The 14,978-nt window shown below is 47.4% G+C and overlaps 1 protein-coding gene across 1 annotated transcript in view; it reads left to right on the plus strand.

The window, feature by feature from the left end:
• The window catches only part of gpcpd1 (glycerophosphocholine phosphodiesterase 1), a 24,149-nt gene extending 9,217 nt beyond the window's left edge, over positions 1-14,932 (plus strand). Inside the window, exons 7-20 of the mRNA XM_054761371.1 lie at positions 213-336; positions 695-938; positions 1,002-1,164; positions 1,237-1,366; positions 1,443-1,497; positions 2,148-2,240; positions 2,322-2,396; positions 2,933-2,972; positions 3,057-3,121; positions 3,200-3,265; positions 3,349-3,485; positions 4,102-4,237; positions 4,313-4,473; positions 12,827-14,932. Of these exons, the coding sequence (XP_054617346.1) occupies positions 213-336; positions 695-938; positions 1,002-1,164; positions 1,237-1,366; positions 1,443-1,497; positions 2,148-2,240; positions 2,322-2,396; positions 2,933-2,972; positions 3,057-3,121; positions 3,200-3,265; positions 3,349-3,485; positions 4,102-4,237; positions 4,313-4,473; positions 12,827-13,025 (1,688 nt within the window). The 3' untranslated portion in view covers positions 13,026-14,932. The remainder of the gene's footprint in view (positions 1-212; positions 337-694; positions 939-1,001; positions 1,165-1,236; positions 1,367-1,442; positions 1,498-2,147; positions 2,241-2,321; positions 2,397-2,932; positions 2,973-3,056; positions 3,122-3,199; positions 3,266-3,348; positions 3,486-4,101; positions 4,238-4,312; positions 4,474-12,826) is intronic.
• The last annotated feature ends 46 nt before the right edge of the window (positions 14,933-14,978 follow it).

Here is a 14,978-nt window from a genome sequence, read left to right on the forward strand (position 1 = left end):
TGAATCTCTACTTAGAACCTCCTAAAGATCCAACAGTGCTAAATGTACATGCTTCACATGTTTCAGCTGCTTTTAACATGTTGATCAGGGTGTATAACGTGAAAAGGGTCATGGAGCACAGCACTTCTTTCTGAACAGCTGAGTATCGTCCCTGTCAGCAAGTACAACAGACTGTGTGGATAAGCATTTTATTTCCTCTTTGCCTCCTTCAGACGGGGTGAAGTGTGTCGACAGCGGCTGGCTGACGTGTCAGACGGAGATTCGCTTGCGTCTGCACTTTTCCAAGACGTCTCCGGTGTCCATCACAAAGAAGAAATTCAAGAAGTCCCGCTTCAGGTAGGCCGAGAAGCCGCTGGAGAAAGTTGTAAGCCGTGAGCCGACAGAAGAACGAACACGACTCCGCTTTCATGCATGATGAAATGCAAGCACTGGCCGCACTTCGGCCTCCACGAAAGCTTCAGTATTTATTATCCTCACATGCACATGCACAGTTAATAGCTAAAAGGAGTTCCTTTTCAAACCAGGATGCAAAGCCAATTGTCCACTTCCTGTCCCTCCATGTGGGGAGTTGGTCCACAGCTGTACCCAACCGAAGGGTTTATACCGAAAAATCCAAATCCCAACAAATGTACCATTACACCCTCGTGCTTAAGCTGCATGCAACCTCTAACCTGTTTGTAAAACATCTCTTCAGGATCAAGTTGACCCTGGAGGGTATTGAGGAAGAGGAGGACGATGAAGAAGAAGATGTAATGAGCCGCTCGTCCCTGCACAAGATGACCACCACTCTGGAGATCAGCATGATCACTGCCAAAGCCTACAAGTCGCGCCACTCTCAGCCCGAGTGCGGGTACGCCCTGGAGCCCTCACGCTGGACCGAGTACAGCATCCACACCATGGACCCCGACAACCTGGAGCTCACCTTTGAGTTCTTTGAGGTAAAGACACTGTCCAGGCTCAGAATGATTCCCTCTGTCTTCATTCTGTGATTTTGACAACAGGAGGAGCTGAGTGAGCACGTGGTCCAGGGCGATGCCCACCCGGGCCACGTGGGTACCGCCTGCCTCCTCTCTTCCTCCTTCTTGGAGAGCGGCAAAGACAACGGCGTGGTCACGCTGCCCATCATGGGACGCAACTCCCGGCAGACCATCGGCAAAGTCCGAGGTAAGATCTGCAGAGCTGCTAGGCATGGAGGGAGGAGACGATGAGGAAGCACATCCGACTGCTTTGTTGCAGTGGACTACCTGGTGATCAGGCCCATACCGGGGCTGCCGTGCGGCATGAGAGCCTCCTTCACCAAGTACTGGAAGAAAAGAAGCGCTCTGGACGTGGGGCACAGAGGAGCCGGCAGCACACACGCCGCCAAGTGAGTCCACCAGCACCTGACCCACTTGACTAGGATGTGAATGATCTTCCCAACATGTGCTGCTTGTGTTCTACAGGCACCACAGAGTCCGAGAGAACACCATTGCCTCCTTCAAGAGCGCCGCCAAGCATGTATGTTGTTCAGATGATGATTGTTTTAGCACTTATTTTTAAAGTCTTGTATTCTATGATTTTTTGGCTATATTCAATACGTGTCCACTCGCATAATAGTGTGTTGGCCAAAACCTAGCAGCCTCGATGCTGGACTTTAAACAAGTGCTTTTAGTAAGCCCCACTGGGAACACGCCCTTTTGTGTGTCGGTAGCTTTAATGCTAATGAGCTGTGTTTGTCCACGACAGCGTGTGTCTGACTTTATCCATGTTTAACATTTACACTTGAACTCTACAATTATCCAACGTATGATAGATGCCATGTATCACGTCTGCAGCCACCTGATGCACCGTTGGTAGAGCTCCAGGCTGTGGTTTAAGGGTGTAGTGAAGCCTGCTGTTTTTCAAAGTGGTGGGTGTATACATGTATGTATGGGGCGGGCTCATTTACTTAGGGTGGGGTCAGATGAGGTATCCTGGCCCAGAAGCCACGAAAAGCCGCAACGTCAAAAGTGAGCATTTGAGTGGAGCAAACAAGTGAGGGAGATGATAGACGTTTCTCAGCTTTGGTGCTCATAAACACACCCCAGAGACACATATCGCTAGTAGAGCACCAAGTCACCGTTGCATAACCGGAAACCTTTAATTAGGTACTCCTTGTGACCTCACAGGGTGCCGCCTACGTGGAGTTTGACGTCCACCTTTCTAAAGACGCTGTTCCCATCGTGTACCACGACCTTACATGCTGCATCTCCACCAAGAAGGTAACAACACTCCCATCAGCTGGCACACATGATGTCATGATTGCTTATTGACGGAGTTCCATTCTCATCTTTTCCAAACAGAAAAACGACCAGACTCTGGAGCTCATCGAGGTGCCAGTGAAAGACCTGACATTCCATCAGCTGCAGCTTCTGAAGGTTATTAGCACCACTCTCATGGAAGCTCTGTACACTTGCATACCTTTATCATGCTTGTCAACTAAGGCACCAGTCAGCAGGCACAGGAACATGGATGTGAATCATTCATCCAGGTCATTGTAGTCTCAGGGCAACTGGACTGTTCAGCTTGTCTTAGAAGATGTTTGGCCTCTCATCTGAGCAGGCTTAATCAGTTCATGCTCAGTGATTTAAGTGGGGCAAAGACTAGTGTGACTAGGTAGGACTGCCCTAGTCTGAGGAGCAGGATCCAAAATAGTTATCCCCTAAAGGTGTACGGCATGTCCAGACACCAATGGTGTAGCTGTGTTGTGGTGTCAGGCACAGGCGTGTTGGATGTGATGTACTATCATTGCAGAGTTGTAGTGTACATGTACAGTGAAGTTCACGATGGCGCTTCTTGAAGACACACACACACACACACACACTGACGGAGAGAAAAGCAGCACATATGAAATGAGGTTGATTATTGTGGACTCTAATCAACGCTAATAGTTGATTGTGTGTTTTGTGTTCAGCTGGCGCACGTCACTGCCATGAAAGGAAATGATGTGAAAGGTACGTTTTAGACTTTTCTTTCTCCAATGTTGTTGATGAAATGCAATCAAATGGGTCACAGACCAACACTTTGGACTTATTTAGCTTCAGACGTGCCGGAGGACGAGGATGACATCGACGAGCATCAGCCCTTTCCGTCGCTCTCGCAGGTAGACACCGTCGCCACCACCCCCCAAACTCCTTGCTGTTTTAGAATGCCTGAGATCCTTCCCTGTTCCCCTCTGCAGCTCTTCCAGGCGCTTCCTGAGCACGTGGGCTTCAACATCGAGCTGAAGTGGATATGTCAGATGAAGGTGGACACTCATCGCAAACAGAATCACAAATGAGTGCTAAACATTGTAAGAATAGTTAATTGGTAGTCCTTTATCCCAACCAGGACGGGTCATGGGAAGGCAACGTGTCGTCCTTCTTCAACATGAACAAGTTCCTCGACATCATCCTGTCCTGCGTCCTGCAGAACGCAGGAAAAAGACGTGTGGTGTTCTCTTGCTTTGATCCGGATGTCTGCTCCATGTAAGCTAATATGAAACATATAGCGTCATTTCCAGACTATATAGTGCACCGGTATGGTATGTAAGCTGCACCCACTACATTTAAAGAGAAAAAAAGTCTATAAGCCACAGGTGTCCATTGTGTAACATGGGGTACTTAGTACACACAATGATGTTACACAGAAAGATTTTTAAACTTTTGATTACATAAATGCTTTTTTCCAAAGAGTGCCAAACAGTGCTTTGTACCATGGCTAGTTAAACAGTGCCGAACAGTGAGTGTAAAATGGCTAATTAAACAGTAGCCTACCAGAAAAGTCATTCATCACCGTCCTCATCCTCCTCCTGGGAATAAAACCACTCACCTCGTCTTGACAAGTGTCACAATTGAACAGCCTCATAATTCTTTCATCACACACTTTGTCAATCTCTCTTCTCTTTCGTTGTAATTCTTTGTTGTCTCGAAACAAATGAGCCATTTATCTTGAGCTGTCCTCTTCATGCAGTCCCGCCCTTTGAAACCTATTGGTGTCCACAAGCTGAACATGAACTCATTCAACTGAACAGATTTAACGCAACCAAGCTTGGCTAACTAAAGTGATGTGCAGTGTAGTAGAATGACACAGTTTGTCCTGCAGGGTGCGCCGCAAACAGAACAAGTACCCCATCCTCTTCCTGACTCAGGGCATCTCAGAGAAGTACCCCGAGCTGATGGACATCCGCTGCCACAGCACGGAGATCGCCATGAGCTTTGCTCAGAGCGAGGACATCCTGGTAGGAGAAGAGGCGTTTTCATTTGTATCGTTCTTGCCGAGTCATGAAACAAACGCGAAACATTGTCTTCCGCAGGGAATCAGCGCTCACACTGAGGAGCTGCTGACTAACCTGAGCCTGATCGGGGAGGCGCAGAGCAAAGGCCTGGTGGTGTTCAGCTGGGGCGACGACAACAACGAGCACGAGAACAGGAGGCAACTGAGAGAGCAGGGCATCGACGGCCTCATCTACGACAGGTAAGATGATGGTTTACAGCAGCATCAAAGCACATCTTCCTACTTTTTTAGCACAAGAAGGCATTACTTCTCTGCACCTTAGCAGGAACCCTGTTGATTTGACATGCTAGCCACCTTCAAACTGTTGAAAGTGTTTTTACTGATGTCTACTTCACGGTGCTTGAGGGAGGGAGGGAGGTAGGTAGGTAGGTCAGGGCATGTTCAAACATTCACTTGGACTGGTGCGGCATTAGCCAACATGGATTAGCTAGTATGAACTCAGATGATAATTATGGCACTTTGGAGCCAAAAAGTACATCAACAAGCAGGCTGCCATTTGTTTTTGTTCAACCACCAGCAGCTGCCAGCAGCTGATAATAGTGTGTGTGTGTGTGTGTGTGTGTGTGTGTGTGTGTTTTGACACTAACAAGATGGGGCAAAGTGCTTCATAGTTTTCCTGCCTCAGCACAATGAATGAATGAATGTTGTTGTGATTGGTGTGTGCTTGTTGCTTGGTAAGCAGGATCAGGTAACAAGTCCCTGGGGAATGTTCTGAGAAATCTTTTTAGGGTAGAGGTGTTTTGGGGCAGATCCGGATTAAAGCACAGATTGAGTTTTTTTTTTTTTTTCTTTTCAATCCATCAGAAGGGATCTGCAATGGAAAAAAAGCTTGATATTAGGTTGTGATGCAGGTTAGAGCCACCAACAGGACTGGAGAGGAACAGTATGGCCCTTCATGTCGTGAGTTTCCAGCTCAAGATGACAGGTTGAGGATTATTTGTGGCAGAGGTGGCTTTTGTTTGCATTTACCAAAAGGGAGTAAAAACATGAAAAGCAAGACAAATGTTTAGAAATACAAATGAGTTTGTGTAGCTTTTTACTTTTGAAATGTCGCAGACGAGACGGAGCCGCATGAGAGTGCTTTTAGAAGGGGCAGGGAGGGGCCCACAGTAGCACTCAGTGCTTGAGGAGGAGCAATATATACTTTCATGTCTCTAATACACTAGATTTGTTTTTTTTACAGTACTATCTAGAGGGGTCTGATACTCGTGATTATAAATATACTACAGCAACAAACGTTTGGTTCCTGCTGCTCTGTCCTCTTAGGCCCTGTCCACACTGAAACATTCCTGGGATGTTTTTTGGGTGGATTGAAAAAAAATGTGTCCACACCGTGTAGGATTAGTAAATAGTAGTTGCATCCAGGCGGGAACGGATGACTGGGTGAAACAGATGTAATCCAAAAGGTTGACCTACCTGTGGCGCTGTAAACGGACACGCAGACAGACCCATGTGACACCAAAAGTATGGAAGAAGAAAGAATGCGCGCTCATAAAGTCTGTCGTCTTGGCATGTTTAGACTGACGATGAAGTGGAATTACAGTACTTGTGCCAGTTATTCTGGAGAATGAGACATAAAATGTCAGGAGAATGTTGACAGGTGTGTGTCACGCCTTCTGGTCACGTGACAGTGACGGGGCGGTGACGTCGTCGTTTGCAGAAAGTGACGGCTTGCTTGTCTACATGACAACGATAAGCCGGCGTTTTCAAAAAGCACCGTGTCAGGTCAGCCAGACCACCGTTTCCATGTGGACGAAAAGCTAGAACTATGAAATACTCGACCCTTTTGACATGGAAATGTTTCTGTGTGGACAGACCTTTTGTTCTGTGGCAGACCAGCTGCTGGCTAATGTGCTTATGAGACAGGCTGAACAAACGCCAGCAGTTTCCTATACAATCAAATGGCTTCCTTTGGTCTCAATGCAATCAATACAAGTGAGACAAGAACATACTGTATATGTCACAGCAGGCACCGTAGATGTGTATTGTGTGTACAGAAGGACGGGAAGCAAATGTGTGTGTGCTGTTTAATATATTTAGTGTAAGACAAGAAGTAATATCAAAGGTTAAAAGCAGGTGGATACAGAAGGACATGCAGTGTGCGTGCGTGCGTGTACGCACAGTGCTATTGAAGTTGAGTGGTGAAGGTTGTGTAATGTTGTTGATGCATGTTGAGCAAGGAGCTGTTTGTCCAGCTGTTTGACTTGTTCCTTTGACACATGTGTTTTCCCAACACGATCACACGTGCTCCGTGTCTGTCGACATTCCACTCCTCTTCCTGTCTTACCCTTTTAACTCCTGCTTCCTCTTTTTTCTAGAATTTGCGACTGCTCGCTGCCAAATTCTGACTCAAGTCCGTCAGATTCCTGTAAAGTCTTTCCGGCGTTTAGTTGTGATGTTGTTTTTACTGACGCTGCTAATGAATCCACACCGGATGTGCAAATACACTCCTGATCCAAATCTTAAGACCAGTTAAAAACTGCTAGCATTAGCATTTTGCACATTTGGATCTTAATGAGGTTTTAAGTAGAGCTACAATATGCAAGAACAAGAAGGGGGGGGTGAGACAAAAAGCATTTTGAAAAAGTAATTTATTGAAAACAACAATTCAACTGAAATAGGTTGTTTATCAGCTGATCAAAAGTTTAAGACCACAGGCTTTAAAAGCCCAAATGTGCTCCAAATGTTGATGTGGTGTCATCATTCCCACTGTCATGCCCTCCTGATGGTGAAGTTAAGAAGCTTTCTCTTTTTCAACGTGGTGGGATTGTGGAGCTGCATAAGCAAGGCCTCTCGCAGTGTGCCATGGCTGCTGAGGTTGGGAGCAGGAAATCAGTCATTTATAGTTGTGGAAAGATCCTGAGCAGTATGGAACAAAAAAGTCAAGTGGTAGACCCAAAAACATCACTTGTGCTGAGCCGGAGGATCCCATTGGCCATTGGCTCCAAGTGGTGAAGCCATCTTCACCACTTGGAGCAATGTTCCCACTAGCCTCCTGGAAACACTGGCATCATGCATGCCCAAAGCCATTTTGGAAGTGATGAACAAGAACGGTGGAGCTCCTTATAACTGAGTCCTACTGACAACATTTGTTGTTCTGCTTTGGAGAGTTTTTGGTTCTTTTTTGAGCGATGGTCTTAAACTTTTGATCAGCTGATGAACAGCCTATTTCAGTTGAATTGTTGTTTTCAATAAATGACTTTTTCAAAATCTCCTTCCTGAGCTACCACCTTATCGTGGTGGAGGAGTTTGCGTGTCCCGATGATCCTAGGAGCTAAGTTGTCAGGGGTTTCTATGCCCCTGGTAGGGTCACCCACGACAAACAGGTCCTAGGTGAGGGACCAGACAAAGAGTAGCTCAATAGACCTCTATGATGACAAAAAACATTGGACCACGTTTTCCCTTGCCCGGACGCGGGTCACCGGGGCCCCCCTCTGGAGCCAGGCCTGGAGGAGGGGCACGATGGCGAGCGTCTGGTGGCCGGGCCTACGCCCATGGGGCCCGGCCGGGCACAGTCCGAAGAGACAACATGGGTTCCCCCTCCAATAAGCTCACCACTCATGGGAGGGGCCAAAGGGGTCGGGTGCAGAGTGAGCTGGGTGACAGCCGAAGGCGGGGACCTTGGCGGTCCAATCCTGAGCTACAGAAACTAGCTCTAGGGACATGGAATGTCACCTCTCTGGTAGGGAAAGAGCCTGAGCTGGTGCATGAGGTTGAGAAGTTCCGGCTAGATATAGTCGGACTCACCTCAACGCACAGCAAGGGCTCTGGAACCAGTCCTCTTGAGAGGGGTTGGACCTTGTTCCACTCTGGCGTTGCCAGCAGTGAGAGGCGACGAGCAGGGGTGGCAATTCTTGTTGTGCCCCGGCTTGTGGCCGGCATGTTGGAGTTTAACCCGGTGAACGAGAGGGTAGTTTCCCTCCGCCTTCGAGTGGGGGGACGGGTCCTGACTGTTGTTTGTGCTTATGCGCCAAACAGCAGTTCAGAATACCCACCTTTTTTGGAGTCTCTAGAGGAAGTACTGGAGAGTGCTCCCTCGGGCTATTCCCTTGTTCTGCTGGGGGACTTCAGTGCTCACGTTGGCAGCGACAGTGAGACCTGGAGAGGCGTGATTGGGAGGAACGGCCCCCCTGATCTGAACCCGAGCGGTGCTTTGTTATTGGACTTCTGTGCTCGTCACAGATTGTCGATAACAAACACAATGTTCAAGCATAAGGGTGTCCACATGTGCACCAGGACACCCTAGGCCGCACTTCCATGATTGACTTTGTGGTCGTATCATCGGACTTGCGGACATATGTTTTGGACACTCGGGTGAAGAGAGGGGCGGAGCTGTCAACTGATCACCACCTGGTGGTAAGTTGGCTCCGATGGTGGGGGAGGATGCCGGTCAGACCTGGCAGGCCCAAACCTATTGTGAGGGTCTGCTGGGAACGACTGGCAGAGTCCCCTGTCAGAAGGAGTTTCAACTCCCACCTCCGGGAGAGCTTCGACCATGTTCCGAGGGAGGTGGCGGACATTGAGTCTGAATGGGCCATGTTCTGTGCCTCTATTGTCGAGGCAGCTGATCGGAGCTGTGGCCGTAAGGTGGTCGGTGCCTGTCGTGGCGGTAATCCCAGAACCCGTTGGTGGACACCAGTGGTGAGGGATGTCGTCAAGATGAAGAAGGAGTCCTATCGGGCCTTTTTGGCTCATGGGACTCCGGAAGCAGCTGACAGGTATTGGCAGGCCAAGTGGTCTGCGGCTCTGGCAGTCGCTGAGGCAAAAACTCGGACATGGGAGGAGTTCGGAGAAGCCATGGAGAACGACTTCCGGACGGCTTCAAAGAGATTCTGGACCACCATCCGGCGTCTCAGGAGGGGGAAGCAGTGCACAGTCAACACCGTGTATGGTGGGGATGGTGTGCTGCTGACCTCAACTCGGGATGTTGTGGATCGGTGGAAAGAATACTTCGAAGACCTCCTCAATCCCACCGACACGTCTTCCTATGAGGAAGCAGAGCCTGGGGACTCCACGGTGGGCTCTCCTATCTCTGGGGCTGAGGTTGCTGAGGTTGTCAAAAAGCTCCTCGGTGGCAGGGCCCCGGGGGTGGATGAGATCCGCCCGGAGTTCCTTAAGGCCATGGATGCTGTAGGCATGTCTTGGTTGACACGACTCTGCAGCATCGCGTGGACATTGGGGGCAGTGCCTCTGGATTGGCAGATCGGGGTGGTGGTTCCCCTTTTTAAGAAGGGGGACCGGAGGGTGTGTTCCAACTATCGTGGAATCAGACTCCTCAGCCTTCCTGGTAAGGTCTATTCAGGGGTTCTGCAGAGGAGGATCCGCCGGATAGTTGAATCTCAGATTCAGGAGGAGCAGTGTGGTTTTCGTCCTGGTCGTGGAACTGTGGACCAGCTCTACACTCTCAGCAGGGTCCTTGAGGGTGCATGGGAGTTTGCTCAACCAGTCTACATGTGTTTTGTGGACTTGGAGAAGGCATTCGACCGTGTTCCTCGAGGAATTTTGTGGGGAGTACTCCGGGAGTATGGGGTATCGGACCAGCTAATTCAAGCTGTTCGTTCCCTGTATGACCGGTGTCAGAGTTTGGTTCGCATTGCCGGCAGTAAGTCGGACCCGTTTCCAGTGAAGGTTGGACTCCGCCAGGGCTGCCCTTTGTCACCAATTCTGTTCATTATTTTTATGGACAGAATTTCTAGGCGCAGCCAGGGCGTTGAGGGGTTCCGGTTTGGTGGCTGCAGGATTGAGTCTCTGCTTTTTGCAGATGATGTGGTCCTGCTGGCTTCATCAAGCTGTGAACTTCAACTTTCACTGGATCGGTTCGCAGCCGAGTGCAAAGCGGCCGGGATGAGAATCAGCACCTCCAAGTCCGAGTCCATGGTTCTCGCCTGGAAAAGGGTGGAATGCCATCTCGAGGTCGGGGATGAGATCCTGCCCCAAGTGGAGGAGTTTAGGTACCTTGGGGTCTTATTCACGAGTGAGGGAAGGATGGAACGCGAGATCGATAAGCGAATTGGTGCGGCGTCTGCAGTGATGCAGACTCTACATTGGTCTGTTGTGGTGAAGAGAGAGCTAAGCCAAAAGGCAAAGCTCTCAATTTACTGGTCGATCTACGTTCCTACCCTCACCTATGGTCATGAGCTTTGGGTAATGACCGAAAGGACAAGATCGCGGGTACAAGCGGCCGAAATGAGTTTTCTCCGTAGGGTGGCTGGGCTCTCCCTTAGAGATAGGGTGAGAAGCACTGTCATCTGGGAGAGACTCGGAGTAGAACCGCTGCTCCTCCGCATTGAGAGGAGCCAGATGAGGTGGCTTGGGCATCTGGTCAGGATGCCTCCCGGACGCCTCCCTGGGGAGGTGTTCAGGGCAAGTCCGACCGGTAAAAGGCCTCGGGGAAGACCCAGGACACGTTGGAGAGACTATGTTTCCCAACTGGCCTGGGAACGCCTCGGGATCCGCCGGGAGGAGCTGGACGAAGTGGCCGGGGAGAGGAAAATCTGGGCCTCCCTGCTTAGGCTGTTGCCCCCGCGACCCGATCTCGGATAAGCGGTAGAAGATGGATGGATGGATGGACTTTTTCAAAATGCTTTTTGTCTCAACCCCCCTTCTTGTTTTTGCATATTGTAGCTCTACTTAAAACCTCATTAAGATCCAAATGTGCAAAATGATCATTCTAGCAAGTTTTCAACTGGTCTTAAGTTTTGGATCAGGAGTGTATTTGACCTTCTGAAAGCAGATGATCATGCAAGACGGTTGACTTCTCATACTTGTCATGTCTTCATTGGACAGCTGACTCAAACAGGTTTGTCTTGTCTTCACAATTGGACTGAATCCAACTAGAATGGTTGGTCAACTGCCCTGCCTGTCATTTCTTTTTGGTATCAGCCTGCAGATGCGTCGCTTCAAACGTGAATGGCTTGCATGTGGCGCTTCATGCTTTGGATGCTTTTTTCCCCCCATCAGCATGAACTGCATAGTGACAGTCTGCATTTCACCCTCATTTCACACCCCAAAAAACATTTTACTATGAAGTTTACACTTGTTTGAGTTAGTTGCTGCTCCGCAGCTTGAAAGTGACTGCACAAAGGTTAGCTACACAACACACGTCTTTCTCTTTTTTTGTGCCTTCTAAAGATATAATAACAGATAAAAAGAGGCAGGCTAGTAGCTAGCTGGTGTAGTGTGGCCAGGTGTCACTACACCAGCAAGGTAGTTCTTGGGCGTAACAATATTAACAATAACAATAATAACAACAATGTGCTCCATATGCATCTCCCATTATGGAAATGGAGCCTGGTTGGCACTTTTTGGAGTTTTTTTTCAGAAGGTTTTATAAGCAGAATCTGTGCATCCCATTACGTACATTTTTAGCTGCCTCTTTTTAGCTGTTTTTATATCTTTAGAAGGCACAGAAAAGGGAAAGACGTGTGTTCATGTCTCACATAAGGACTGTGGATGATGGGCAAAGTTCCAAAAAGTGTGATTTTCCTCTTCAAAAATCACAATAATATTTTTCATATCTTCTGATCAACTTCAGTCATAATCATAAAAGTTAAAAGGCTGAAATGTTATTTATGATCACAGCAATAAAAAGCTTGTAGGGACTAAGTTACCCTACGAAGATGTATAAGTGACACAAATATACACAGTTACTTAAAAAAAAAAAAAAAAAAAAAAGTGTCCAACAAGAGGGCACTCTGCTGGGCCACGCCAGGTCACCCGAGCCCCTCCTGACTCTGCTTCCATTGGTTCTTAGATTGGATTGAATATTTTCATTTTTAATGTCAGATTTTTGTTTATCTAAGTGTATTAGTGTGGTCATAGCAACACAACCTTCATTATGGGCCTGCATGCAGGCCCACTCATACCCCCTCATACTTCTTGCTCGCTGTTAGCATGCTAGCTCTTAGCATTCTAAGTGATGACATTTTTTGCGGTTATCCCAAAACTAAAATAGGCGGCAGACTTTACATACATTGTGCCTATCTTGCTAGGTGCTAGCTTTAGCATTTTGTACTTTAGCATATTACATTGAGATTTAGCACTTTAGCAGCCAAGGAAGAGATGTTCCCATGTGCTCTGTGTATCCAGGCGGATTGCATGCTAGCTGTTTGCATTTGAAATAGCTTAAAAGGTTGAAGGCCCATTTAATATTTCTGCAGTAATTTTTTCTAGTTACTCAGTTTTAGTAGTAGTAATCAGTAACGGTAGTTGTCGCAGGGCAGCAACTAAGCCACATGTGAGCACGTATTTTGGTAACGGAGGTAAGGAAAAAGTGCCTCTGAAGAGACACCAGTAGACACCTGGTACTGTCTGCAGTTAAGTAAATATAAACGCTGTTTGATGGGTCGTGTCCTTTCAGCGCCGTTAGAAACAAACGTAAAGAGCAATTAGCGCAATCCCCCGTTGAGTCCACATGAATGCACGTTTGGATGCATTGTGTTCAACAAAAATGGATGCATGAAGACATTTTTGGTACCACTGGTGTTCATCTTTGCTTGGCTTATTGAATAGAAAGCATTTTTGTTCCTTCCAGGATCTGCGAGGACCAAGGAGAGCAGCCCAACATCTTCCAGGTGGAGGAGCAACACTCCCTGCGGGAGGTGATCACTGAGGAGACCCTCAAGAGCCCCACCTGCTCCTGCTACTCCATCCCCTGCTCCACGGCGCCGTGCGTCACCACCAAGGAGCGGGCTGGCAGCGCCGAGTCCGATTCGGGCCTCAGCTCCTCGTAGCACTCTCCGTCCTCACAAAAGGGTTCTTGTGTATATTATTATTGTTAATATTATTATTATTATCATCCATCGAGCAAAGGCTCGGCATTTCCTTTTGCACGTCCATCACATTATAACATCACGACTCTATTTATACGCACAAGATTGCCATCGCACATTTTGATTGTAGGGAGTAGGACTAATATCTATCAAGCAGGGATATTTAACTCTGATTTTAACCAATACAGGTGCCATTATCTTGTTTTTGTGTGTGCATGTAGCCATTACCTTAAAGCGGGGGTGCCTAAAGTCCCACCTGAGGGCCATTTGTGGCCCGTAGCTTGTTTTTTATTGGCCCGTCCTTGGCTTACCCGCATCGTCCCGGGGCCGTGTTTCTTGAAAACAAATGTGCTGATGAGAAAGTGTACATATCCGTGCTACTGGGTGGACATGAAGATGGAAAAAAAAATATATATATATTATTTAGACTTAAACCCCCTTTTATGCATGTGCCGTTGCGGCCTAAAAACTCCCAAAACATAATATCTTCGTGTAAATCAACTTTATTCAATAAAGTTAAACAAAATAGCACAGTTTGGCAATAAAGAACACATTTTGATATTTATGACGTTTCGTGGATGTGTAGCATGGGTTTATTGACAGTTGTGTACATTTAGTGGGGCCCATGCGGTTGATAACGTTTTTTTTAACCCAAACATCAAAACAACATAAATAAGTTGCATTGTCAAATATATCACAAAGCTGAGCTGTAGGCTTTTTTTCTAGGGGTGCACGACAATTATCTGGTCGATATGAGGGAATTATGACACCATGCCGAGAAATCCCATTAAAAATAGCTCGATAACCAATCATTTAAAAAAAATGCTCCAATGAGGTGAGATTACCCGTGCTGTGTGGGTAAGCAAATCAAGCGCTCTTTTGTTCTCCTGCCTTTGGCATTAACGGCCAGCAGTAACTTCCCCTGGCCTCACACCGGCTGCCCGAATACAGTGCACCTTGCTGGGCCACAGAGGTGGCTCCTCCCCCTCTATACTCTGGTTCTCCTGATAGTAGTGATGTGCTAGTAGTGATGTTTAATATTTCATTAGGACTAATCAACTAATCCTAATTTGTTCCGGTCCTTCTTACCCCCAGGTAACACAAACTGCACTTCAATCTAAATTGTAAAACAGTAGATATAAAAGAGTTATTGGTTGTCAGTATCCTATGGGTTTTGACAAGCAGGAAGTAATGAGTATTGGTTTGAAAAATCGTGCTTCTCTACTGCTTGCTTAGCATTACTTTCTCTACGTACATTGGATAGATTTTTGTGTGTTTAACAAAAAATGATAAGTATGAAAGTGGGTCCTACAACTTGTGGTTTTTTAGTTTGAACACCCGCGCCTTAACGCATCATTTGAATGCTCCATCGGCATGACGTGATCATCCCTAACCGCCAGGGGGTGCGGGGAGCGGAGGTGTATTTCAGTAGTTGCATAGCTGAAGTTGTGCTTTTCACAGATTGTGCTGGTTGCCATTGGTGGATTTCTGATCATCCTTTTGCAGAACTTGAAGCTGAAAAAAGTGCAACGTGTCAACATTAATGGTGCTCAGATTTCCACATTGACACGTACTCTCAGTGATTTATGATGTAATTCATGGATTCTCGTATCTGATGTAATATTCTAAAGTGCGCATAGCACAGCCTTCTAGTCATGAGCGGGGGAGTTACTCCTTTTTACCTTCTGTTACAATATTTCTAGTTCCCTCGGTCATCACTTAGAACTGCTTCACAGCAGTGTAGAGGCGGGAAGTTGCATGTGCAGCAAATGAACGTATAACTACTCCGTTTACATGAGCAGAGTAGTCACACATCAGGGCATGAACAAGTGTGTAATTCCTTCTGTAAATAAAACAAACCGTTCTTGCTTGTTTTGTCTCTTTTCACACACCAGGTGCAGCTTGCTAAATGCA

Source organism: Dunckerocampus dactyliophorus, chromosome 19 (genome assembly GCF_027744805.1).
Source record: "Dunckerocampus dactyliophorus isolate RoL2022-P2 chromosome 19, RoL_Ddac_1.1, whole genome shotgun sequence".
NCBI lineage: Eukaryota > Metazoa > Chordata > Actinopteri > Syngnathiformes > Syngnathidae > Dunckerocampus > Dunckerocampus dactyliophorus.